This window comes from Toxotes jaculatrix, chromosome 18, assembly GCF_017976425.1.
Source record: "Toxotes jaculatrix isolate fToxJac2 chromosome 18, fToxJac2.pri, whole genome shotgun sequence".
Classification (NCBI taxonomy): domain Eukaryota; kingdom Metazoa; phylum Chordata; class Actinopteri; family Toxotidae; genus Toxotes; species Toxotes jaculatrix.
The window spans coordinates 14,562,942-14,587,190 of NC_054411.1; the positions used below are offsets into that span (position 1 = coordinate 14,562,942).

At 39.2% G+C, this 24,249-nt stretch overlaps 2 protein-coding genes across 5 annotated transcripts; both read right to left on the reverse strand.

The window, feature by feature from the left end:
• Window positions 1-7,910: 7,910 nt before the first annotated feature.
• Window positions 7,911-16,442, reverse strand: LOC121198759 (NACHT, LRR and PYD domains-containing protein 12-like). Of its 3 annotated transcripts, none has more exons than XM_041063074.1 (12): window positions 16,356-16,442; window positions 15,970-16,266; window positions 15,789-15,841; window positions 15,373-15,606; window positions 12,929-14,819; window positions 12,592-12,765; window positions 12,285-12,452; window positions 11,963-12,136; window positions 11,701-11,874; window positions 11,047-11,220; window positions 10,877-10,926; window positions 7,911-9,839 (listed from the first exon to the last, which is right to left on the reverse strand). In XM_041063074.1, the coding sequence occupies exons 2-12, from the start codon at window positions 16,230-16,232 to the stop codon at window positions 9,319-9,321; spliced, it is 3,876 nt and encodes a 1,291-aa protein (XP_040919008.1). In that variant the 5' UTR covers window positions 16,233-16,266; window positions 16,356-16,442; the 3' UTR covers window positions 7,911-9,318. The 3 variants fall into 3 exon arrangements, with proteins under 3 accessions (XP_040919008.1, XP_040919006.1, XP_040919007.1); XM_041063072.1 differs by having other exon boundaries at window positions 15,373-15,609; XM_041063073.1 differs by having other exon boundaries at window positions 15,373-15,609; window positions 15,970-16,261; window positions 16,356-16,401.
• Window positions 16,443-19,244: 2,802 nt separating this feature from the next.
• Window positions 19,245-24,238, reverse strand: atf7ip2 (activating transcription factor 7 interacting protein 2). 2 transcript variants are annotated; one of them, XM_041061678.1, is made up of 13 exons: window positions 24,182-24,238; window positions 23,205-23,551; window positions 22,922-22,994; window positions 22,559-22,690; window positions 22,088-22,156; window positions 21,763-21,800; window positions 21,594-21,634; window positions 21,451-21,506; window positions 21,204-21,249; window positions 20,907-20,986; window positions 20,530-20,688; window positions 20,252-20,439; window positions 19,245-19,927 (listed from the first exon to the last, which is right to left on the reverse strand). In XM_041061678.1, exons 2-13 carry the CDS (start codon window positions 23,423-23,425, stop codon window positions 19,717-19,719), a joined length of 1,314 nt encoding a protein of 437 aa, XP_040917612.1. In that variant the 5' UTR covers window positions 23,426-23,551; window positions 24,182-24,238; the 3' UTR covers window positions 19,245-19,716. The 2 variants fall into 2 exon arrangements, with proteins under 2 accessions (XP_040917612.1, XP_040917613.1); XM_041061679.1 differs by lacking the exon at window positions 22,559-22,690.
• Window positions 24,239-24,249: the final 11 nt, after the last annotated feature.

Genomic DNA, 24,249 nt, shown 5'->3' on the forward strand with positions numbered 1-24,249 from the left:
CCCAACTTTTATTTCGACTAAAATACATCCATGCAAGTCCTCCATGTATTTGCATTAGTTTATACATATCCATACATTACTGGCTACATAGCTAAACTATAATACAACTACGTTTTCCAACTAAACTGTAACCAAAGAGCCTAAGGTGCATCACACCACCTGTATGTAGCCAAATAAAGATGGGCTGATCAGATTTGTTATGTATATGCAGTGTAATAAATCTCATCCAGGGTTTCTCCAAGTGTGAGACACTTGAAGTGACGGATGTTAATGGGGCTATAGTGTATCAGAGTAACAAAGAGTGATGTTTGTTCTGTAGGAAATTGTTCTTGGCTGATCATAAATGGTGCAAAGGGTCATTTTGTAGTTTGGCTGCTTAGAGCTCAATTCAGCAATTCAGGATCAGTTGTCACTTCAGCAGGTGAACATGATTGTCATAGGCTAAGAATAAGTCTGTATATCCCTCCGTCTTGCAGTCAGTCTTTCCTTACGTCCTTCCTCGCTTTATTCTTGCATTTTTCTCCTCTGCTCCCTATCTCACTCTAAACTCTTCTTCTACATTTGTGAATTCATTGTCTTTCACATCCCTGCAATCTACACTCTGCACAGAGCTTTCAGAGCTTATCTCCTTCAAGGACAATAAACCAATAAAGCAATGTCACACACATAGCTTGCACAAATAGCAACTGAACATACATATTCAAGCATGACTCCACATTCTGAATTCCCATTGTCTCTTCAATTTAAAGACAAATATGCACACGTGCACTACTTTAGAAGGTACAGCACTGCCTCCTAATGACCGTGTTGTGTGTGTGTGTACATGAAAACAGATAACTCCTCTGGATCAAGGCGCAAGGTGTTACTTTTTCTTCATATTTTTCAAGATGTGTTTCTACCTCTCAGACAGACATATTCCTGTCGATAACTATACTGCATTTTTTTCCCCAACTTTTCATATACTTTCTGCCAGTGAGGGTGAGTGAAGGGGAAAGCTATGGAATCTACCTAGCACACACACATCCCCCCCTATAGGCTATAGGTGATAGGCTGCATGTTCCCATAGCGGCTGCTGCTGTTGCTGCTCTTGTAGTTGTTGTTGATGCTGTTATTTTAGCTTTCATTTGGATAGAACCTTCTGGGGATGGTGAGCTGAATCAAATATTCATGATAGCAAAGAAAGGAAACATCAAATTCTACAAGCCTACTCCCAGCACCACAGTGTGCACACACGCACTTACTGTGTGGCAGGGAAAAGAGAACAAGAGAAATAAAACGTGCATCTGTTACTGTGTGTAATCCATGATTTTTACCCCTACAGGTAAGCTGATTAGTCTTAGACAATACAATCATTCTGTGACTGTGAGTTTTAAAGTGGGAAATGTTCCTTTGTAGGGTTAGGGTTAGTTTCACTATTAGAAAAAAAAGATTATTTTTCCTTCCATTCATAATAAACTGAAATAAACTTCTGATTCACCATTGTGTATTATCTGTCAAGAAACAAATCTTGATCTTTTTGATTTCCATGTCCATATCTCTCTGCTCAGAGGATCTGAAAAAAACAAGGCTTTTACATTTAATGTTTTACTTCTGAAAGCTCGCTTTTTGAAATATTAATGCTAAATCTTGTCAAACAAGGATGTTGCATTAACATTCTTAACCAAGTAGCCTGCTTGCCTCCCCCCATCTTTCTTTACCCCCATGCTTGTGTTTTATTTTTTCAAAGCAGGTAGGGTAAGGCAGGATTAAAATGGACCACTAAATTATTGCCTGTGGTGTCTGAAGAGCTCCATTTCAAAAATACAGTACTGTTCCCACAATGACTGCACTGCACAGATGATACAGAAATAACCACTCTACAGAGTGGATACTAGCTCACAAAATTAAACAACAAAACACAACAGGTAAATCAAGAATTCAGCAGAACAAATCTATAAATGAAAAGTGTGATATGACAAGTGATATGAAATTGTGACATTTATTTTCTTGCTTTCCAGAATGGATGCATATAGCAAGCTACTGTGCATTGAAGCAATCAGATTTTAAAACAACAAAAAAACTGGGTTAGCTATGTCTGTCTCCAGTCTTTATGATAAGCTGAGCTAAACAACTGCTGGCTCCAGCTTGATGCTGGAAGAACAGATGTGAGAGTGGTATCAATCTTCATCTAACACTTGCAAACAAGTGTCTTAATCAGGCTTACAGTAAGTCAGGAAAATGAGAATGTGAAACTTGACTTAAAGTTGTTCTGCTCTGAGACTTGACTTTCAGGAGATGCAACAAGACTGACAATTTAACAGCTAAACAACATGATTGGTTTAGTCTGAACAGACGAAATTGCCATTGTGTTTCATTTAAGTCTCACTGGAGCCAGGCTACAGTACATCAAACATGTAGTCATAGTCATAGTCATATATATACATATATATACATGTATATACACACACATATACACTCTGCATGGATGTGTAAAGTATAAATGTGTGCATGTGACCTATCCTCATTCTTAATTATGGCCAATATTACAACCTAATGCAGCACCAATAGATTGACTGCAGCAGTGATATGTAAAAACTCACGTGGCTCACACATCCCCATAAATTAATGTGTTTTGTGTTCATTTGTTAGACACGTACGCAACCTTTACGCTCACAGACATATCCCCCAAACGACCAACACATTTCTACAGATTAGATTTTTCTATATAATTGCGTCCGCTCTGTGTTAAATTGTTCCAGATGCAGAATGGAGGGGGTGCGAGAATAACAGAACAAAAAGAAATTAAAATGAAGATTTTCTGGACGTGACTTGTTCAGCAGCTAAATGATGTATGATGATGGTTGATATGACAAAGAATGTGTTGCCAAAAATATGTTCATATAAGTTGAAATCAAAACGGATGAATAGACAATGAATAGAAAACAAGTACTGTAATGGTTATTTTAAGTTGGATTAAAGCATCTCTCTTTTCACATCCAAGCCAAAGCAGTTGGATGAGAAAAGAGAGGAAGAGAGAATGACAGAGGGATAAAAAGAAATATGTAAGAGCGGATAGCGTGTGAGTGTGTGTAAAAAGCCCTTCAATGGTGCTGTCTATAGGAATTTATTTTAAAATTCCAATAAATTAATTCCCTTTTCTTTTTGAATTCATTTAAGTTACACATAGGTAAAAAGTGTGAATGTTTTGGTAACTTATTATTATCTATAATTATTATATAAACTCAACTTCACAATAAATTGTTTCTACAAAACTCCATTTACGGATTTATATCCAAAGGAAAACGTCACGACCAGGTCACGACCCGCCCACACGGAGCAGCAGAAGAACGAGACCTTTTCTCATTGTCACCTGTACCGGACCAGTGCCATTAATTCGGATTTGTGTGGAGTCTGTGAGGGCTACATACAACGCGCAACACCTGTAAGAAACTATTTACATCGCTTAAAGTTAGGTTTTAGTTGAATGAGCACGCATGTATCGCACTATAAAATGCAAAATAGTCGCCCAGTGTCATCCAGTAACGTTAAGTTTTGCCAATTATGCAGGCGCCATGAGGCCTCACGGAAGGTCTAACATTAATCTCAAACAGCTATCGCTAACGTTAACGTAGGATAGGTATATGTGAGATATATTGTCAAATATTGCCATTTTCGTCCTCTTGTTCGTTTAACGAGTCCGACGTTTTAATTAATCGGCCATTCATCCTGTGGCAGCAATACCTGGACTTCATCAGAAATTAGCTAGCAGAACACTAGTAGCATGGTCTCTCATCCTCGTGTCCGTTAAAAGTTACGTTTACTGCTAGCTTTGTAGTCACTGTTGTCCCTGCATGATGGGAAAAGATGAGGACATGATATCATGAAAATGCGTCAATGTGTGTGTGTGTGTGTGTGTGTGTGTGTGTGTGTGTCTTGTTCTCTCTCCCCGCTTTCTGTTTGAATGAGGGTAAAAAAAGAAAAAGGCAGCAGCAGCACCAGAACTGCAGCAGGCTCGCACCCTGAGTGGACACACCTGCCGCATCAGTTCAGCAAAGCAGCTGTCCATGGACCTAGTCGCTTTTACATTGTTTTATCAGCTTGATTTTCTTAATTTCACATGCGCATTGGCTTTGAATAAGGTCATAAATAGTCTAGCTAATTATAAATACTTTTTCAGAGACTATTGGTTTAAATGTGACTGCTACACAAAACATATGACCATTACATACTGGTATATAGTACATAATTAAATTAAATATTCTCAGTAATTGTTGGTTGCAAATGAATTGCATATTCCTTAACTTAATAAAAGTAAACTTCTTTCATTTGTGTTGCTTCTTCAGAAGACCATCAGATCTACTGGGAGGAGCAGTCCACCACGCCTCTCCACATCCGGACACCGACTGAGTTAGAGCCAGATGACAGGAAGAGTGAGAGAGAGCGACAGGTCTCTGCTGCTAAGGTGGGTCGAAGTGATCTGTCAGTCATCTTTGATACAGACAGCATTTTATGGAGATTAACAGGGATATTCACAAAATCATTTTGGCACACAGAGCAGGGCATTTCACCATAGCTGGTTTGAAAAGCACAGCTGGTTAGAATATTCATGCAGAGTGTTTGGCAAAAACATCAGACATGATAGTTTGGTCAGTAGTGGCTGCAAGAATTGGAAGAAAGCTCTGGCTATCTTCGACAAGCATGAGAAGACACAAACACACAAGGACAGTTTTGTCGCATGGAAAAGCTATCAGGCTACTAACAGACAAGGAAACATTGCACAGCTGATAACATCTGTAAATGCAAGTGAGATAGCAGAGAGAAGGGAGTATCTCAGGCGAATTGTCACTTCTATGTTAGGAAGACGGACTCCCTTTTCGTGGCAATGATGAAAGTGAAGAAAGCACAAATGCTGGTAATTTTCTTGCATGCATGGAGCTTTTAAAGGAGTTTTGGACTGGCAGAGCTGCAGCTGGGATGAGTGGATCCACTGGAGTTATAGAGGCATATTTTAGAAAGTTCCACCCTGAGGTTATATATGTGCATTGTCATGCTCATGAGTTAAACCTAGTCTTGTGCAATACTTGCAGGGCTGTCTCTGATGCCGTGGTGCTTTTCAGCTTGTTGAAGTGTGTATATTGTTTTTTCAGCACCTCCCTAGTCCATCATCATAAGATCATAGAAGCTCAGTCCAGGCTTGGATTGTCAGCAGTTGAGCTTGTGCAACTTTCAAGCACTCACTGGACATGCCAGTTGCGATCAATTAATGCAGTTGTTGAGACATTACCTGCCATTTTGGAGTCTCTCTCTCTGCCATTGGATCCCCCACAGCTCTATGTCTCAGAGAAAAGCTCTACAAATTTTCAACAGTCTATGCACTGCTGATGTTTCGGTCACTTCTGTCTGTAACTGGCAGAAGCTTTTATCTGCAAGCAAGCTGTATGTGACACACTGAAAGGCAAACGCACAGACGAATTTGCCACAGAGCTATATGAGAGAACTAAGGCACTGTGCCACAAACACAGTATCCCAGAACCAGATACCAAGAAAAGGCATTAACAGATAAAAATGGGGAGTTTTGTGATTATGACAGCCGTGGGTTCAGGCACTGACCTGACCAGCTCAGACACCTTGAAAAGAGAGCAGCTTTTCCCTTGTGTGGATGGAATGGTTGGTGAACTTGAGCAAAGATTTTCAAGTGTGGATGCAGGGCTTCTGAAAGGGATCCAGGCATGCAGCCCTAAATCTGAGAACTTTTTGAGTGAATCACATTTGGATAAACTTGCAAAGCACTACAGCATTGACCTGAAAACAGAGGAGATTCTGGTGGCAAGAAGCTTTCTTGTCCACAAAACAAAGGCTGGTTGTCCACCACTAAATTAATTAAATTAATTAGAGTAAATGAATTAATTCAAATCAATTTTTTTTTTTTTTTTTTAAATGTTACTTATTTTAATTAAGTATGATGTGGTCAATATCCTGCTCTTTGTCACAATGCACTCTCCTTCATTTTTTAGCACACAGTAAAATACATAATACAGATTTTTATCAACTCAAAATACCAAGAAGTTCACTAAACTTGCAAAAAGTAGTTGGAAATTGTTGCCTTATTTTTTTGAGTTGAATCTAAGTAACAGTTTTTACAGTGTGTGTGTGTGTGTGTGTGTGTGTGTGTGTGTGTGTGTGTGTGTGTGTGTGTGGTTGTGTGGACACATTTTGGTGCAAAACCATCATTGTGAGGACATTTTGGCAGGTCTTCACTTCTAAGGGCTGTTTGATGTTTAAGACTTGGTTTTAGGTTTTAGGTTAGAATCAGGTTTAGGTTAGGTTAAGGGTAAGGGTTGGGCATTTAGTTGTGATGGTTAAGGTTAGGGTAAGGGGCTGGGGAATGTATTATGTCAACGAGTATCCTCACAACTTTAGTAAGACAAGAATGTGTGTGTGGCCTGAGAGAGTGGCAGAGAGAGGGAGAGAGAGATAACAGCAACTTTAAAACAACAACCATGGAAGATTGATGCGCTGCTAATTCAGCTGCCAGCAGCTCCTCTGGCCATCAGACCCCTCTGAAACCATGTTTGACTGCACTCTAAATGCAGTGGCCACTCATGCACGCAGACACTTTCTCACACACAAAGAATTAAACAAGACAAATATATTTTAAGTGTAAAACTACCAGAGTCTGCTGCAAATTTGCAAGTCGTTTTCATTACGATCTGTTCACACTGAAACACACAAAGGAATAGTTTGACATTTTGTGAAATAGTTGCCATAATCAGCTGGTTCATAGTAGGGAAATATCGTGGATGTGCCAGTTGTGAATGTAACTTTAGTTAATAATGTGCTCATTGGTTCTGAAAGTAACACCCTGTCGCTGCTGATGGCGGTAAGCGAGTTAGCCTGAGATGCTATCATTTGCAGTTCAGCTTAGAGTGAACAAACACAGTTCAATTCATTCCTTACACTTTTCCCCTTTGTTTTTGGTTACTACAGCCCTGTGCACACCACTTTGGCAGGTAGAAAAATCCACAGCTTGATAGGCCTGCTGTGCTCTGTTGCAGTTTCTAAGGCTATGATTGGAAATCACATTCTCTGAGGACAAACACGATCCCCAGAGAATCTTAATGATTTAGGTGATCCTCTAACTTTTCAAACTTCTAAAACTGTTGATAGGCCCTGACCTTTACAACATATGGGTAAGTCAAGATGACAATATGAATAAATAATATGCAAAAACAACCTCAAACAGAAGGTGACTCATGCATGAAGGATTTGGTCCTGTCTTTTCTAAAAGGGTGTTTAGGTCCAGTTTATTGCCTCTGTGTTTCTACAGTATGTGTGTGTGTGTCCATCTGCTTCCACCTGTTCCAAGGTCCCTGTGTTAAATTGTTAAATATAAATACATAAATAATAAGCAGTAAGCAGGAAAAGATGTGGATAATTTATCAAATTCACTTAGTCAAACCATTTTAAATGAGCTTCATTCTTTCAGAAAATGAATCTACAGCAGACTGCAGAAACACTGCTGTCACAGAAGTAACCCTGAAATTTTGAGGGAGAATGGAAGTAGGGCATCACCTGTGCATGTGTTTCCTTAATCAATCAAGGTATATGCAAAATATGAATATGCCTTGAAACATCATTTACACATACACATGCAATAAACCAACATGCCTGCAACCTTGGCTTGTCTGGTATGCCATATCCTGTCAAGTATCCCCCTCTAGTGTTACATCATTAGAATGCAGTGCAAGTGCAGCAGGCCCATGTGAGATCAACTGTGTCCTCTCATCTGCCTGTCTGTCCATTTGTTCATCAAACAAGATATGTGACATGTCACCAGTCTCACATATCTGGGTTGATCTCTGACTCCACTGGAAAGGATGACAGAGGAATCATTAAAATGTAACTACTAAGGAATAGTTTTGGGAAATTAGTTTATTTGCTTTCTTGCTGAGAGTGGGAATGAGAAGGCCAAGATTACACTCATATCTTTAGAGTAAATATAAAGATGTGTGTGTTAAGCCAGTGTGCTTAGCTTAGCACAAAGACTTGATACAGGGGAAAACAGTTAGCCTTTAGTTAGGAAGATTTTTTTTCTTTTCTAGAATCCGTATCGAGAGACACACACACACACACTATACACACTATACACACACGCACTCACAACTATGCACCCACAGGTAAATGTATATGTAAAAAAGGACTGATATTAAGAAGTAGAGGAAAAAGGAGAATATTTTCCTAGTTCCCAGTGAATTCACTAAACATTTTGCAATCAAAAAGATAAGATTTCCAGAGATCATAACTGATTTCAGTTATGGTCTTCCTGTGCCATTTGATCTTTTATTTTTGTGTTAGCTAGCCTGTTGATGATAAAAATCACATTCAGGCAGTAAACTCGCAGATGGACAAAGTCTGACATGTCAGTTGAAAAACTAAAAGTAGAAAAGATAAGGAAGGAGAGAACTGTGAGAAGGAATGAAGACCTGCCTGTACAAGCTGCGTTCCCTCATTTACCTCACTCCCATGGAACGCAGATTAGTTATACCATGTGGGAGTGTCACCACTGACAAATAAATGGAATAAAACAAGTGTAATTGTAATGTATTGAAAAGAAAATGTGAAAATTGCAGTATCAATTTTATCACCTTTCAAAAACAATGCTACAGAGAACTTAACATGAGAAAAAAAATTAAAACAATTCAGTACCACATTTACATAAAAGTCCAGCAAATAAAAGTACAGCGAATGAACTAGCAAACTATTGTAAAGTATAAAAAATAATCCATAAAATGAACAAAAGGCGTAAAAAAATCGTAAAAAAAACAAAACGGACAAATATTAATAAAAGGCTTTTGAAAAAAGTTTTCATAAATCATGTAAAAGATGTTGCTGGTTGTTTTTGGTTGTTGCTCTTCCCATCAAATAGGTACGCCTTTGTAATACTCATTTTAAATGCATTTCCTTCGAACAGTAAATATAAACACACAGTGTGCAGTGCATAAAATTAAGGCCATCGTTAGGCACTGAGATGTCTCTGTGATTCTGAGCCCCCAGATGTTGTCCGTTTTGTGGTCAATTTCAGCCAATGAATTGGACCCTACTTTGAGTTTCAAAGAAAATGTTCATTGTATGGGACTGTGTCCATCTTTGTATTGTTTTGTGATTATTTAAGAAAAATTTCTTACCCCTAACTGCTGTGGTGTAACATAGCCTTTAGAGCATGTAATTAATTGTCATTTTACTGTTTAAAGCTCACTGTTTTAATGCCCAGTGAGACGAATCTGTCAGTAATTATTCAATTATTCAGTGATGGCACAATTCAGACAGTTAAATTTGCATTTACTTTATTTTACGCAGGTAAATTGATCCAGGGTGGTAAAGAAAGAAACCAGGATGGAGTGGTTCAGTGAAAGTTGTGCGGACAGTGTACAGGTGTGTCAGTGTTTCAGGAAAGACCGCAACAAAGGACAAAATACCTGCTGGCCAGTCCAGATACACTCCTATGGTCTGTGCCTGTCTAGAACAGTTCATAAAATTCACATAGGAATTGTTGTGATGAAAGTACCCTTCATCATTCCAGCACCAAGACTTTTCGTTACCTCCCAATATAACGTCACTTGAACAGTCTGCATCCCTGTCTATACTTTTGTATGCCACGCCAACATCAGCTGAAACACGCTCAACCTCCCAGTAGTGGCGACCTGTCAAACCTTCTTTACACAGCACCTGATTTTGGGCAAATCTCTCTGGATGATGAGGATATGGTTGTTTCTCTGTGACAGCTGTTGCCATTTTGTTCTCATTTGTCAAAATTATATTCCAGTTTGCTGTGTTGAGGTCCAGTGTCAGATCACAGGCATCTGCAATGTAGACAGAGCAAAGCATTGACGAATGGTGTAGTAGCAATGTTAGTGTCGTTCTTGATCTCTGATTTTTTTTTTAACAGTGTTGTATCATACAGTGTACAATGTCAACATGTTCTGTCATCAAACTTAAAAACAGATGTTTTAGTGAGTCTGTGGCAGTGTTTACCCACTAACTGCAACTACGCATTTGAGATTGAACATTTGGTTTCATTTGTTCTTTCCCAGGTGTGATACTTGTTTAAAGTTAAACTTTATAAGTGGAGTGGAGAAGGAATGCAGGAAAACCTGTACAGGCTGTGTAGTATCTGATTACCTCTGTACATCCATTTGAGTGAAGCAGAGTAGGATGACCTGAGAGTCACTTTTTACAAAGAGCATCATACCATGGTCAGATGTTGCCTTACCAGATAATAATATATGCTTAAACTGACCTAATCGTGATTCAAAATTACAATAAACACACTCTGAAAATTGTTAATGACTTAAAACAGAACACTTTTTCCCCGTGGCAATGTTAGTTGTAGCTATATTTCAACATTTTGACTACTTTTAGCTAAACATTTCAAAAATTTAACAATTACTTTTAGTTTTTTTTGCAATTTATCCACAACCATTCCCATCTAGCTATTTGAACTGTTTATTAATTGTGTTTTGAACCTCACTGCAATTTTGTTGACTAGTTCTCACACATCTCAACTGCAACACATGCTCAGGCATTACAACTGCATATTAGGATATTTATTTTTTAATTGAATTGACATTGCTATTTATTTCAAATTAGTTGAGCTACTCCACAATCTTTACACATACCCCCCTGTCAACTGCAGTAGTACAGCCTGAAGGAACAAGTTCCCCTGGCTGGGAATCAGTGACTTGTTAACAACAGTAATATAGCACAGTAATGCCAGCACCCCTGCCCCATGTAGATTTTAGGCCTCCACTTAAACCAGTTGCAGACATACTGCAGTATGGATACGTGTTACAACGTCACAGCTTTAGGATTTCATTAGAAAATAATCAAAAAGTCTTACACTGTCTCAGTAGCTTCATGTCAAACCAGTATTCTTCATTTTGGTCCACACTTATGGGAAATAGAGGAACAGAAAGTGAAAACAAAATTATTATCACATATGCATTTCAAATAAAATGAATAGAGTAAATAAAAATGTGCGTGTCTGTTAGACAGCCTGTTTGAGCTTACTTTAGTTTCTCCAGACTGCAGCACGAATCCCTCTGTATTTCAGTCAGCAGCTTGACTCCTTGATCTGCGAGGTGATTAAAGCTCAGGTCCAGCTCCCTGAGGCTGCAGTGGTCAGACCTCAGAGCCACGGCCAAAGAGGCGCATCCATCTCCTGTCACTTTACAGAATGACAGCCTACAGAAATCAAACAACTGACATTTTAGGTGTGTGGTAGATGCCCTTATCAGCAGCAATTTTCAATTGTTAACACGACATGAGCCCCCTTTGATTTGCCATTCATCTGGCATCTGGCCCTTTGGATTTGCTGACATGACATTTTGAAAGAAAAAAGCAGACCAAAGGAAGCACAGTATGTGAGGAAAAGAACTTTTATGCTAGCATTATTATATATTTTGGTCGTTATCAAATAATTCCTCTAACACATTAAATCATCTTGATAATGTAAGTACATTTCTCAGGGGCAGAAAACACCATATTGTTGTAACAGATCATATATGAACAATTTCTGCTTTAGTAAATAAAAGCTTGCTGGATGCAGTACATTTATTTTTGCAAAAGGAATGTGTGTGTCGGACACCACACTACATGTATTTGGTAAGTAAATGAAGTGAATTGAATTAGTATTATGTATTTGGAGCTATTTGTAACACTGACCTTAGTCTTTTCAAACCACAGTGCGGGTTCATCAGTGCATTACAGAGTGCCATCACGCCTGAGTCCTGCAGGTCATTGGAGCTCAGGTCCAAATCTCTCAAGTGCGAAGGTTCAGCACTGAGTGCTGGGGCCAGCTTCTGACAACCTTTCTCAGTGAGTTCGTTGTGACTGAGACTGAATGACAAATGAAGGAATATAATTGAGTTAATTAACTTACTTGAATATTCTTCTTTAAAATGCGGTGCAATGTACAGTTCTTTACCTCAATACCTCCAGTGTACAGTTTGCGCTTCTCAACCAAGATGAGAGATTCTCCATTTCTGAGTCTTTAAACCTGGTGTAACTCAGTTCCAGCTCTCGCAGATAACATGGGTTGGATGTGAATGTCGTCTCCAACTCCTTACAGATTTTTGTAATGCAGTGATTTCGGTTTAGTCTTTTGATGAACAGACAACAAAAATGGAAATATATGCATAGGTCACACTGTCCAGAACATACTGTTAGTATCCAAGAAATCAGTTGATGAACCTTTTATTTACAATTAATACTTGAGTGTTCAGGGGAATAATATGTCTGAGACTGACCTGAGCTTTTCCAGTTTAGGGTGGCGAAGCCCAGCAGAAAACACAAAACATAATGAGTCACCCAGTATGTCGCCACTGAGCTCCAGTTCTCTTAGATTTGAGATGACTGATTTGATTGCTTCTGCCAAATCTTCACTCTCACTTTGTGACAGCCACATACCTGAGAGACTACAGAGTACAAAAAACAGGTCAACAGACCTAAGGACATTGCCATCCCTGGATGAGTGGTTAAGCCCACAAAGCCTAAAAGAATAAATGAAAAGACAACTAGAAAAACAAACACATTAAGTATAATAGTTTTACTAACCTGAGAACTTCTAGTTTAGCCTGAGAGTTTTTAAGGCCATCTTTCAAGATCTTTGCAGCTTCCCCATAAAAGCGACCATTCATCAGGTGCAGTTCAGTTAGCACAGAGTTTGGCATTAGAAGAGCAGAGGAAATAGTTTGACCCAGCCAGCCATCCAGATGCAACCCTGATATTCTGCAGATATTAAAAAAGACAATCATGGAAGATCTGATAAAGTTTTAGATGAATAAAATTATTCTGCCACTACAGTGGAACTATGCCAGCACTATATTCTTTTGTAAAGAATTTTGCAATTTGTACAGAAAAATGTGTACCACTGTTTGAATAACCAACTCACCTTGCTCTCCTGCAGTTTCTTATAGCTGGGAGAAGCCTAAAAATACCTTTTGCTGATGGTCTGTATTTCTTCAGGTTGAATTCATCTAGAGGCATATTTGACATCAGAATTGAGTCGGCCAGAGCAGAGCACTGAGAAGGGGAGAGCTGTGTTTCTGGATGATTCTCTGGTTTAAGATATTTCAGTACTTTATCGTGTAGGGAACTGTCTTTCAGCTCAATCAGGCAGTGGACAAGGTTCAGACACCTCTCAGGCGAGCAGTCCAATAAATCTAATTCTAGTAGACTTTTCCTAATTTCCTCAACAACTGCTGAGTGATCCTCTGTCTGCTGAATCAGGCCTTGAAGCAGTTCTTGAGTTGATTGTAGAGACATGCCCACAAGGAACCTTAAAAACATGTCCAGTTCTCCTGACTTTCTTTGAGCCGAATTAGCCATTGCAATTTCCATCAGCTCATGCAAAGGTAGATCAACTGGATCTTCATCCAAAGTAGACTTCAACTCTTCCTCGGAGCCTTTCAGCAGGTAATCCTTGAGGCTAAGAGAATCAATTTTTTTACTTGCAAAACTGTGGTACACAAAGAGAGCAGCAAAATACTCCTGAACTGTCAGATGCACAAAGCAGTAGAGCTTCTTTCTGTTGAACGCACTCTCCTCTTTGAATATCTCTGTACACAACCCACAATAAACTCCAGCTTTGTCTATGTCGATGCCATATTTGATCAGATCCGTGGCAGTGAATATGATTTTGTCTTCTGTCAGATGTTCAAATGACATCCTGCCTAGTTTGAAAATGAATTCTTCATTTGACTTGAAGATCTCGTCTGTGTCCGACTCATTCTGGTTGTCGTACTTTTCAGTTGCTACCTGCATTTGAATAAAAAGGAAGTGTGTGTACATCTCAGTAAGCGTTGTGGGTATCTTCATGGTCTCATTTTGAATGTCGTCCATTTTTTGCAGCAAATGCTGAAAAACTTTTGCTGCAATCCAGCAGAAGATGGGTATGTGACACATAATGTATAAGCTCCGTGACATTATAATGTAGTTAATGATTTTTTCAGCGACCGTCTTGTTCTCAACTGTCTTCCTGAAGTACTGTATTTTTTGTTGATCATTAAATCCTCTGACCTCAGTCCACTGGTACACGTGCCGACGGGGGATGCGCTTAACTGCTCCAGGTCTTGAGGTTATCCAAACAAGTGCAGAGGGAAGAAGATGCTCCCTGATGAGGTTGGTCACCAGAATGTCCACTGACGATTCCTCTGTGGGATCTGTCAGTCTTGGGGTTGTTGTGAAATTCAGTTGAAGCTGGGTTTCATCAAGACCATCAAAAATGAACAAAACTTTGTGATTCGCAAATATTCTTGTGATTGCTGTGTTTTTAAGTTCTGGGTGGAATTCTCTCACAAGTGTCTCAAGGCTTAGCTTACGATCTGTGACCAAATTTAGCTCCCTGAATGGTAGCAAAAAGATGAAGTCCAAGTCCTGATTGGCTCTCCCATCTGCCCAGTCAAGGATGAACTTCTTCACAGAGACAGTTTTTCCAATTCCGGCTATTCCCTTTGTCATCACAGCTCTGATAGCTCTCCCTTCTCGTCTGTCTTGCCCAGACGACACACTGTCCTCTGGTACACTTTTAAAGATGTCGTTGCAGTTGATTCTTGGGCCCTCAGCTGTTTGAATCTTCTTGGTCGCCTTGTCTTCGATTTCCCAGATCTCATGTTTTTGATTGACAGATTCACTCTCTCCCTGTATAATGTGAAGCTCTGTGTAAATTTTGTCCAGTGATTTTATATCCTCATGATTTGTTTTAGTGCCTTGAAACTCAAAGCAAAGCCTGTCCCTCAGTTGTGCCTTGTGTTTTTTGATGACTTCTCTGATGACATCCTTTGCTGCAATGAAAAAAAAACCCAGTGATATCAAAACATAATTGCAGCAGTTTCTTCGACTATATTTTGGACTGGGGAGCACATTTGAACTTGTTAATGTATTGAAATTGCAGCAATGTTATATCGGCTAGCTGTGCCATTAAATCGACTATAGAGTATAGTATCTTATTATTATCAATATTCAAAGGGTTTATTGTCATTTGCACAGTAAGGAAACAGGTTTCCCTGTACAATTAAATTCTTACTTCGCTCTTCACCCAGAATGCCATACAAAACGTTGTAAGTAAATAAAATAGATAATAGTATTTACAAAATATTAATAAGAGCATAAGTGAAAAAAAAAAAAAGTTACACAAAATATAAACTGTACTGATATATACAAATCAGCTGTTGTGCAAATTCAGCTGAGAGTGAAGACTGTGCAAAAGAACTGTTATGTGAACAGTGCAGTATGTGTGCAGTTATTAAGGTGCAGAACAGTAATAAATAATAACAGTCAGTATGTGCAAAATCAACATTATATTATCATCATGCTTTAGACAAAGACCTCACATACTTTCACATGTCGCTGGCTCAATTTCATGGAGGATTCTGAAGAAGGTAGATTTAACTTTTGTAGATGTTAGGGCCTTGTACAGCTCCCTCATCTGGTCCATACTGGTCCTGGCAGCCTTGATGTTGGCATAGACCTCTTTATGGATCATGTGCTGCTGGTGCATCTGATCCGCTATCAGCATTACTGAAGTGACGTTCTGAATGAGGTTAGCCCTGTTGTTGTCCACCCAGGAAGCTTCTTCATAAAGATAAACACATTATGGCACATGTCATTATTACGGCAGTACGGGTACCTAATTACAAGCATGCAGCGGCCTCAGAGTGGCCTCTGAAGCATGTACATAGGCATTTTATTAGCATTTTATAATCCAGTTAAAATCAAGATGTTTGCTCCTCAAATCATGAACTTTAACTCACCTTTCTCCTCTGTGCTGATTGGAGCAGGATCATGTGTTTCAGAGCGGAAAGAACTGACAAATGACAAAAACAGCTGTTTCACATGCTAGCAAATATTTGTTAATATCACATATTGTGCACATTTATTTGTAAATGTACACACAGAAATGCTGTATCAGTGCAAACATGATGCAAGTCTCACCATGTGTTAACTTGAACGACAGTGTACTCGTGTGCCAAAGAGCTGCTCTTCTCTCTAGAAGCCAGTTTTTCAAAAGAAGTCTCCTCCTGGGTTCCTTCTTTTATGGCTCCCCCCTCCTCATGCAGAGACGACTTTCTTTGGAGGAGAGGAGACTTTTGTCCATTTTTCACTGTAGGGAAAACCTCATGGTCCGTTTGGTCAGGTTTGTAATCCTCCTTTTCCTTTATTTTAGCCCTCTTGAGTGCAGAGCATTGGCTCCCCATGTTATTTCTGCAGTGTCAGCTCAGGAAATCTGTCCTATGGACACAAGTAAAACTATCTGAGTTACAAGTAAAAACACACACACACACACACACACACAGATACATTCAAATGTGCAGTTTTACCTCTGGGTCCTGTGGAAAGACGCAGCAGTAATGAGACCATCTTGAGAAGGGTAACTTTAACCATACACAGGAAGCAAGCAGTCTGTGGGTGGACCCATTTGAGGAAGTATGTGCTTGCGTGTGTGTATGCAAGGGAGGGAGAAGAAGAGAGAGAGAAAAAAATTTAAGATCTCCCCATTGCTGTACAGAAACTGTAACTGACTCTCCAAACCCCCTCTTTTTGCTGAGGAAAATCAAACTTAATTCTAATGTTAGTGCACCGTACAAGTCCATTCAGGCTGTATCAGTGCTTGTGCTTTTGCATGAGAACTTATTGCCCATTGTATGACATGAACAGAAACAAGATACATTAAAACCGAGCAGTTGGCAGTTCTCCTTTGTTAATGATTAGCCACAAGTTCACATGACTAGGCTGCATTTTGGGGTGGTGTTTTTTTGTGATTCAGATGGATCATATTTAAACTTAAGTGTGGCCAGTGATCTCACGTAAGTGCTGTGTGTAGTAGCTACAGTATCACATCCGTCTGATCTGTCATTTGACAAAGATCTCTGAAGTGTTTGTGATTTGTGGCAGCCCAAACCAACATCAGCTTCTTCACTTTTTTTATGTCTTGCAATGTTGATTGCAAATAGATTAATCATTTGTAAAGGTAAAGTGAAACCTACCTTTATCAGTGCTCCTTGCCTTTTACAAAGGAAAGGTATCACTAGAAGTTATTTACAAAACCTTTTGCTGCTGCTTATGTAAAGTGTAAACAGTTCTGCAAGAGCTAAACAGAGGTCTACGTCTTGCAAATGATCTGAGCATATAAAAGTAAATAATCAGTCTACAAAGTTACAAAGCATTTTGCAACCTCCTAATCTAAAATGTGGACAGTGACAGGAGTATGATTTATTCTGATCCTCCTTCCAACCGATCTCAGAACTTTAATAATTATACCTCAGATAATGGAGCTCATTCATTTTTCCTAGAAAATGGCTGAATGAATGTTAAAGTATTCCATAAATTTTAAGTGTTTAAAGGTAAAAACCTCACAAAATTCAGGTGACAAGTCAACCTGTGTTTTCAAGCACACATTTATGAGAGGTGTAATATCTCACACACATCATCCATTTTACAGGAGGGAAGGGACTGAAAAAGCAGGCCACCATTCTGCCAACACTTCACTTTAAAACTTTAAAGAGTGCATTTGGTCCCTAATCACTCTCTCTGCTCCACCTCTGCTTTGTCTATCTTGCTTCTCCGTGCCATCTTTTTTTTTTTATTTCAATTTTTTTTTCCTGTCCTTCACCTTCTTTCGGTAAGCTCTCTCCACTGCTGTCAGCTCTAATTAAGCCACTGTGTGTGTCCGTATGTGTGTGTCAGCTTGGATGTGGGTGTGTGATTTTAAGCAGTCTTTGGAGGCTCATCACTCTGCTGTGCTTCCCCACTGGTCAAGTGGAGACACACACACATATACAGAGACTATTGCTGATGCTAGGAGCAGACTTTGAATGTGGGTCTAATGACTCCCTTTACAGCTGCACTCCCACTCCTTGATACACAGCATAATAACAAACTGTGCCTGACCAAGAATTAAAGCAGACCCTCTTTGAAACACATAAGCCTAAATCTGGCCATTTATACATGTATTATACCCATATTCTGGCCTGCATGAGAGGGAATAACTCAGTTGTCATGTGTACTCCAAAGAATAATGTTTCAGCTTGTTATCCTTATGTGATTATATTGTATGCATTTCACCGTGTTGAATATTTTTTGCAGTCACTTTTTTTGAGACATTTAAAATTCACAAAAAAGCACCACTGGCACCTAGCTTTAACTAAATCTTACACAAAACTAATACATTTTGATATGTTAGTTTCTGAACTTTAATGACTGTTTCTTAGCTTTTCTTGACTGTTTTTCCCTCTCTCACACACAGCGACGCCACTGCAAAATTTTCCATCGATTTTAGCAACAAAGAGATGGGACTCGGTGAGAGGCTAAATAACTAAATAACCCTAATTTCTATGATGGATTCATACACTGACTGTGATGATGATCGCCATTACTTAGAGGTACATCTCATAGGAGAACTGGCAGATAGACAGCTGGACACCACTGTGCAAGTGGGAGACTATTTTTTGTGTGTATTTTGGGTAAACTGACCACTTTCAGATCCAACCAGGTCTTCAAGTTGGTCTCACAAGTCTCCCCAGTTGTGACTGTGTGCGCCTTTGTGGTGATAAACAGAGACTGTGCCCCTGTGTCTTCCTCACTTACACATAATGTAAAAACCCTTAGGAACAGCAACAGGAGAAATCTGTCTTACCAACTGGCAGCAGTCAGCTAGCATGAAAGTCAAGGTCTGTTGTGCAAGAAATGTAAACATCTGGAGCAGCAAATAGCTCTGTAACTGTAGCTTAGTGTGCACATGAAATTATGCACTGCATTCATCTTAAATGAATACAGTGCATCTTAAATCCTTATCAGAAGTGGAGCAAAAGAATGTAAAGTTTGGAGTGAGGGCAGAGGTAGACAGAAAAGGTCATAGTGTAACATGAAAGAAACCACCTGTACTTCATCAACATTAGCTGTATTTAACTGGATTAAATCCAGACCCAGCACGGAGAGCCGACGCCTCCCTCTGTCGGCAGCCTTCAGGTATGTCAGTGCTACTGTGATAATTCAAAGGCAGTTCCATCCTTGCACAGCTGCTGCAGTTTAAGTTCACAAATCATCAGTTTCTTTCATCTGACAAACACAAAAATAAGCTTCAATCACTACATGTCAAGTGTGATTGTTGAAATGTGTGACAAATGAGAACATGCCACATACTGTGAATAAGGAGTCTTATGTTATGAAAATTGAAGAGAAAAAAAAAACATACACTTAAACCATTTAAACATAGTCAACTTTATTGGCTCATTAAAAAATTGAACATTTTAGCCACAGTTAAAATGTTGTGGTTTAACAATGCCTTCTTTATCTATTAAACCATCCTCTGGTTTACTAGCACTTGCCTGTGTGTTGTGTTTCCTCATTAGAAGCAGAGTAAACACATAATATGAAAACTCTATGTGATCTTTTGCATGAGTGGTAGACAAAGAGAGAAACGAGTGCCTTAAACGCTGCTACATACACTGATTCCATTGGAACTAAAAATCACAGCAGAAGCAGCAAACAACCCATTTAGATTTTGGTGCAATTCCATTCTGTTCCAAAGGATTTCTAATTGTGTCTATATGACAAAGCAAAAAACAACCTTTGGGCATTTGAAAACTTTGCAATTATAACTTAGCACTGACAAAGCATGGAGTACCCACTTGAAGTAGGGGATTGTATTGTCACTCCTTTGACCCCATATCCTCCTCCCAACTAGTCGGGTATGGCTGCAGTCACAACTTTACTGTAGGGTCCATATCGTCCAAACTTGTCTTTGCCCACCACAGCAACACACACCTTGTGCCCGGGCTTGTACTTTCTGATCATCACACACATGGGCAGAGTGATGGCTGTCACTTCACCGAGCAAATTCCAATTTGGGAAGACACTGCTACCCTTAACCTTTTCCGTAGTCATGAAGATGCTACAGCGGGGGGACAGAGGAAAAAAAACAATCTGTAAAAAGGCAAGGGCAGCTGTAGAGAAGGCTGCTAACGGGCTGAACTCTGCTTCCATCTGGTGGTCGTATGTTGACATGAGCAGTATAATAATATTCTTCAAGACGTGTGAAAAGTTATCACTCCTGTGCTCACCCTCGTCAAGAGTGGCTGCTTGTCTCAGAATCAGTAAACGCTTTTTATGATGGATTAACCGTTTCAGTCAAATGCTACACATTCTCAAATTATCTCTTTGTTGTATATAAGCATGAACTGAATACTTCTGGATTCTGCTCTGTGTTGATTCACACCTGTAACTATCCATAGGCGGTGCAGAAGGGTCTTCCTCCTCCACTTTCCAGAGAACAGAGAGGCCGGCAGGGTTCCTGATGAGGGCCAGATGTACTTCTGGCCGCTGGGGGATGTTGTATGAGGCCGCTTCCATGTTCAGGGTGGAGGGGAAAGTAGTGGAGGGAAGAGGAGGATACAAGAGCTTGTCCTTTGGGTTAGAAAAGGGGGAGGGAGTGAAGGTAATGTGAGCAAACAGTCAAGCAAATTACTACTATGGGTTAGAGTGAGTGTGCATTACCTTCTCAGAGCGTGTGTGCCTGGGAATGTTACTATTGCTGGGAGAGACACGTTGTACTTTCGCCATCTCAGCCTTTGACTCCTCTAACCGCTTGCACTTGTTAGTACTGTTTTCTTTTTGCTCCTCCTCTGGCTCTTTCTTTACGAACCTGATGGGTCCCTGAATAACAGACCAAAAAAAAACAGGACTCAGCAGATAAAGGCAAGACACAAACTAACTCACAGTAAATGCAAAAAAAAAAAAGGGGGTGATATAAGATTTGATGGAAACTAACTGATTTTTTTCACTTGCTTGAGTAGTTTGTCATTAGCTTCACGTAACATTTATGCATTGCGCATTTTGAAAATGTGTAAAATAATGTCAAATGAAAATCCTACCTTACACTCAGGAGAGCCAAAGGGAGCGAGAAGTGGAGGAGGTGGCTTCTCTCTTAAATTTGCTATGGCAGCCGTCAAAGCTTAACAAGGATTATGTACAATCACAAGTGGCAGAAGAAGGGACAGGAAAGAGTAGGAAAAAAAAAGATGTGGTTATTTATTCATGTACTGACTGACTCATATTATTGAATTTGGGTCTTTATATAATAGCCCCTCATGTCAGTTTTTCATACATAAGACAGACATTTAACCTAATTTAAACTTGAGCTGTTCAGACATTGTATGAAATGATCTTACCCTCATTATCTGTACGCATCTTCATTAGCACCTTTGTTGTGGTTTCCTGGACAGAAAGGACCAATCAAATCAAAGTTCACACTCTTCAAGTTACTAAAAACCATTGTAAGCCACTACATTAATAACCCATTTTAGACCACAAGGACTCAACTAAATATTATTGTCCAAATTGCAATTAACACTGACCTATGTGAAAACTGTTGAAGGTTAATTATTACTGATATAATGATCAAATATTAAAATGTACCATCATTTGAAAGAGGTCTCCACTCTTGTCCATGAAATCCGTGCACTTTTTGTCTACTGAAAAATTAAAATTTTACTGAATTAATACACAGGACCAACAAATGTAAATATTCAATGGAGTGCACGTGCTTGCTGGGCTCTTACCCTGTGATATGGTTTCCATAGTCTCATCCTCAGGCCCTGTCCTGTAGAATTGGACAGAAAATCAAACTGTCTCAAAACTTACTAAATCCAAATAAATGCAAAAAGTACAATTTTACCTGAAGTGCTTCCATAATTCTCACAAATATAACCAAAGCTGGTTAATAAATACCTGTTGGCGTCCATGTTAACAAGAGATGGATGTGGACTCTGAAAGGTAAACATTTAAAGAGTGTGTGAACGTATGCGTGTGTGAGTACACTGAGCGGTGTTTACATGTCAAACTGAACATATGTATTTAGTGGTTATTAGTGTGTATTATTTATCATCCCATTTTCTATTTTAAGTTACCATACAATCAGAAAAAACATCAGTCTATAAAAAAAACAAATCTTCTGTCACTGTTGTGTGTGTTACATCTTTGACACTTAATAGGCATGTCAGTCCATTCACAATTCAAGTGCATTCACGCGTATATGTGTTTATCTGCATTAAACCTTTTTCTGTGTCTTTGTCGCGTAGGCAAGAGCTGCTTCTGCTCTCTTGGTCAACGTCTTCATTCGAGCCTGAGGAAGAGAGCAGCATTCGGTAAAGATTTATTGGGTTTAAAGTTTGGGGGTTTTTTTTAGCACCAGTTCTAATTTGAAACATACACACAATGCATTCATATTGGGCCTTTTGTTTGTCAGGATGTCAAAAACATGGATATATGGGTGAATGTACAGTTCAGTTGGATTTAATCTAATGGATTAAAAAAATGAAAGAAAATTATGGTAACAATGGGTGAAGCTTGACAGATAAAGTGGATTTACTAGTAGCTGTTGAATTTCTCGGCAGAGAAAAAAAGAGACTGATTTTAAAACAGATGGATGAAATTAAAAAAAGATGTAAGAGAAGAAGGAAGAGAAAAGAAAGGTGGTGAATAAGCCAAAAGAAAGAGGTAAACATGTACCACTACTTCCACCAACCTCCAATTTTTGGATGGAACTTTCATAGTCAACTGCACGATCCTGCTTTTGAATAGTTTCTATTAAACCCTGCAGTTTGATTTCATTATTTTTTGCTGCACTGCGAACCTCCTGCTCGATCAGTCTCTGCACCTGTGGACACGCACACAGCAAACATACAGGCACATAGAGGCACATGGAAATCAGTAACTTCAGATGTAGAGTGCATTCAGAAAGTATTCAGACCTTCAGAACCCTTCATAACAAAATGTAGAAACAGTGAAGGACTGTGAATACTTCCTGAATGCACTGAACATGGATTTCCAAATATAAGCATGCACAGTAAAAGTATACATTTGACAATCACACAGTGTTGTATCTTACTTCAGACTGGGAGATTTTTATCTTCTTGTCACTGGATCCAGAGGAATCTGACATGGAGGGCAGTCTCTTCATTCTTCATGCAAAATACAAACAGAGGATGTGAAGATTCATTAAGTATTAAACTGGACATGTTTGCTACTTTACCATACCTGCATAAAAACATTTACGTCTGTCATATGTGAAAGCATTAGGTATAACAGACTAAGCTACAAAACAGCTTTTGCAAACTAGAAACATTTATGAAGCTGCTCTGTAGTTATGAAGCTGTTGGAGGTTAACTCACACATCCAGAAGACAGAAGGCCACTTCTGCGTCACTTTTCAAACCTTTTGCTGATTTCAGTGCACGCCACCTTTCAAATGCCAAGCCAATGTCCACTCGAGCTCTCCCCCATGATCTGAGCAGTGGTCTCTGAGACAGACGTTTGCGTTTCTTGGGATTGGTGGCATGAGCTGGTGTATAAAGCCCTGTGCAACCTTGAATTTGTTCTTGAGCCTCTTCCATTTTTCACTAAACTTGACGTGTGCTGGCAAGACAGAAGCTGTATGTGGGGCGGGGGTTCGTCAGAGAATGTACAAGTTGAGAGAAGGGGCTGACGCTGTCATCCACTGGCGGACACTGTCATGAAACCTGGCAATGACAACAGCCACTGTTAATATTGTTTCACTCCAAAATCACTGGACTCTAGGCTGAGTAAACCCCTTATCCAATACAATCCTGTTACATAATATAAATATAAATAGAATACAAATATATAAATATTGTGTGAGAGCCCCCTATTATCCAAATATATGTGACACTACAAGGGGTAAGCACAGCTTCAAAAATGTTAATGAAATTCTCAGAAAGAATCAATCATGTTCTAAATGTATTTCTTGCAGCAGGATTTTTTTTTTGTTTATTCCAAAATAAATAAAATGTCTAACACTCATAAAGCAGCCAGAGGCTAGAAAATGCTTTTTTTTACGTTAAAAATGATTCTCCCAGTATGAAAAGCAATTGTGATATGATTGTGCCTCATAATGAAGGAGGCCACAGCGCTCAGGCGCATCAGTGCCCACGTTTGTTTCGATAGAGAAACAAGTTACTAATGGGGCTAGCTGCGCTTTAGCTGCAGTTTTTAGCAAACCATTCATCCAGCTCGGAAATAAACGACAAGATACTCAACGTAAACGAACAAGAGAAACAGCAATCATACGGTTCCTACGTTAAAGAGAAATATTTTAAGTGCAACTAAAGAACAAATTATTATGACATTACCTCAAACAATCAACAAGAGGAAACATCTGCTTGTTTTGGCAAGAAGTTTAGTTCCGGTGTTGTTCAAC

Excerpts from the sequence above, each read along its gene's own strand:
- LOC121198759 (XM_041063072.1), bottom strand. The coding sequence starts at position 16,232 with ATGGGGAGCCAATGCTCTGCACTCAAGAGGGCTAAAATAAAGGAAAAG. Across the intron at positions 15,842-15,969 it reads GTCGTTCAAGTTAACACATG|TTCTTTCCGCTCTGAAACAC; the intron begins GTGAGACTTGCA and ends GTCATTTGTCAG. Across the intron at positions 12,137-12,284 it reads CCTAAACTGGAAAAGCTCAG|ACTAAACCGAAATCACTGCA; the intron begins GTCAGTCTCAGA and ends GTTCATCAAAAG.
- atf7ip2 (XM_041061678.1), bottom strand. The coding sequence starts at position 23,425 with ATGGAAGAGGCTCAAGAACAAATTCAAGGTTGCACAGGGCTTTATACA. Across the intron at positions 21,507-21,593 it reads TATGGAAACCATATCACAGG|TAGACAAAAAGTGCACGGAT; the intron begins GTAAGAGCCCAG and ends TTAATTTTTCAG. Across the intron at positions 20,440-20,529 it reads GGCACACACGCTCTGAGAAG|GACAAGCTCTTGTATCCTCC; the intron begins GTAATGCACACT and ends TCTAACCCAAAG.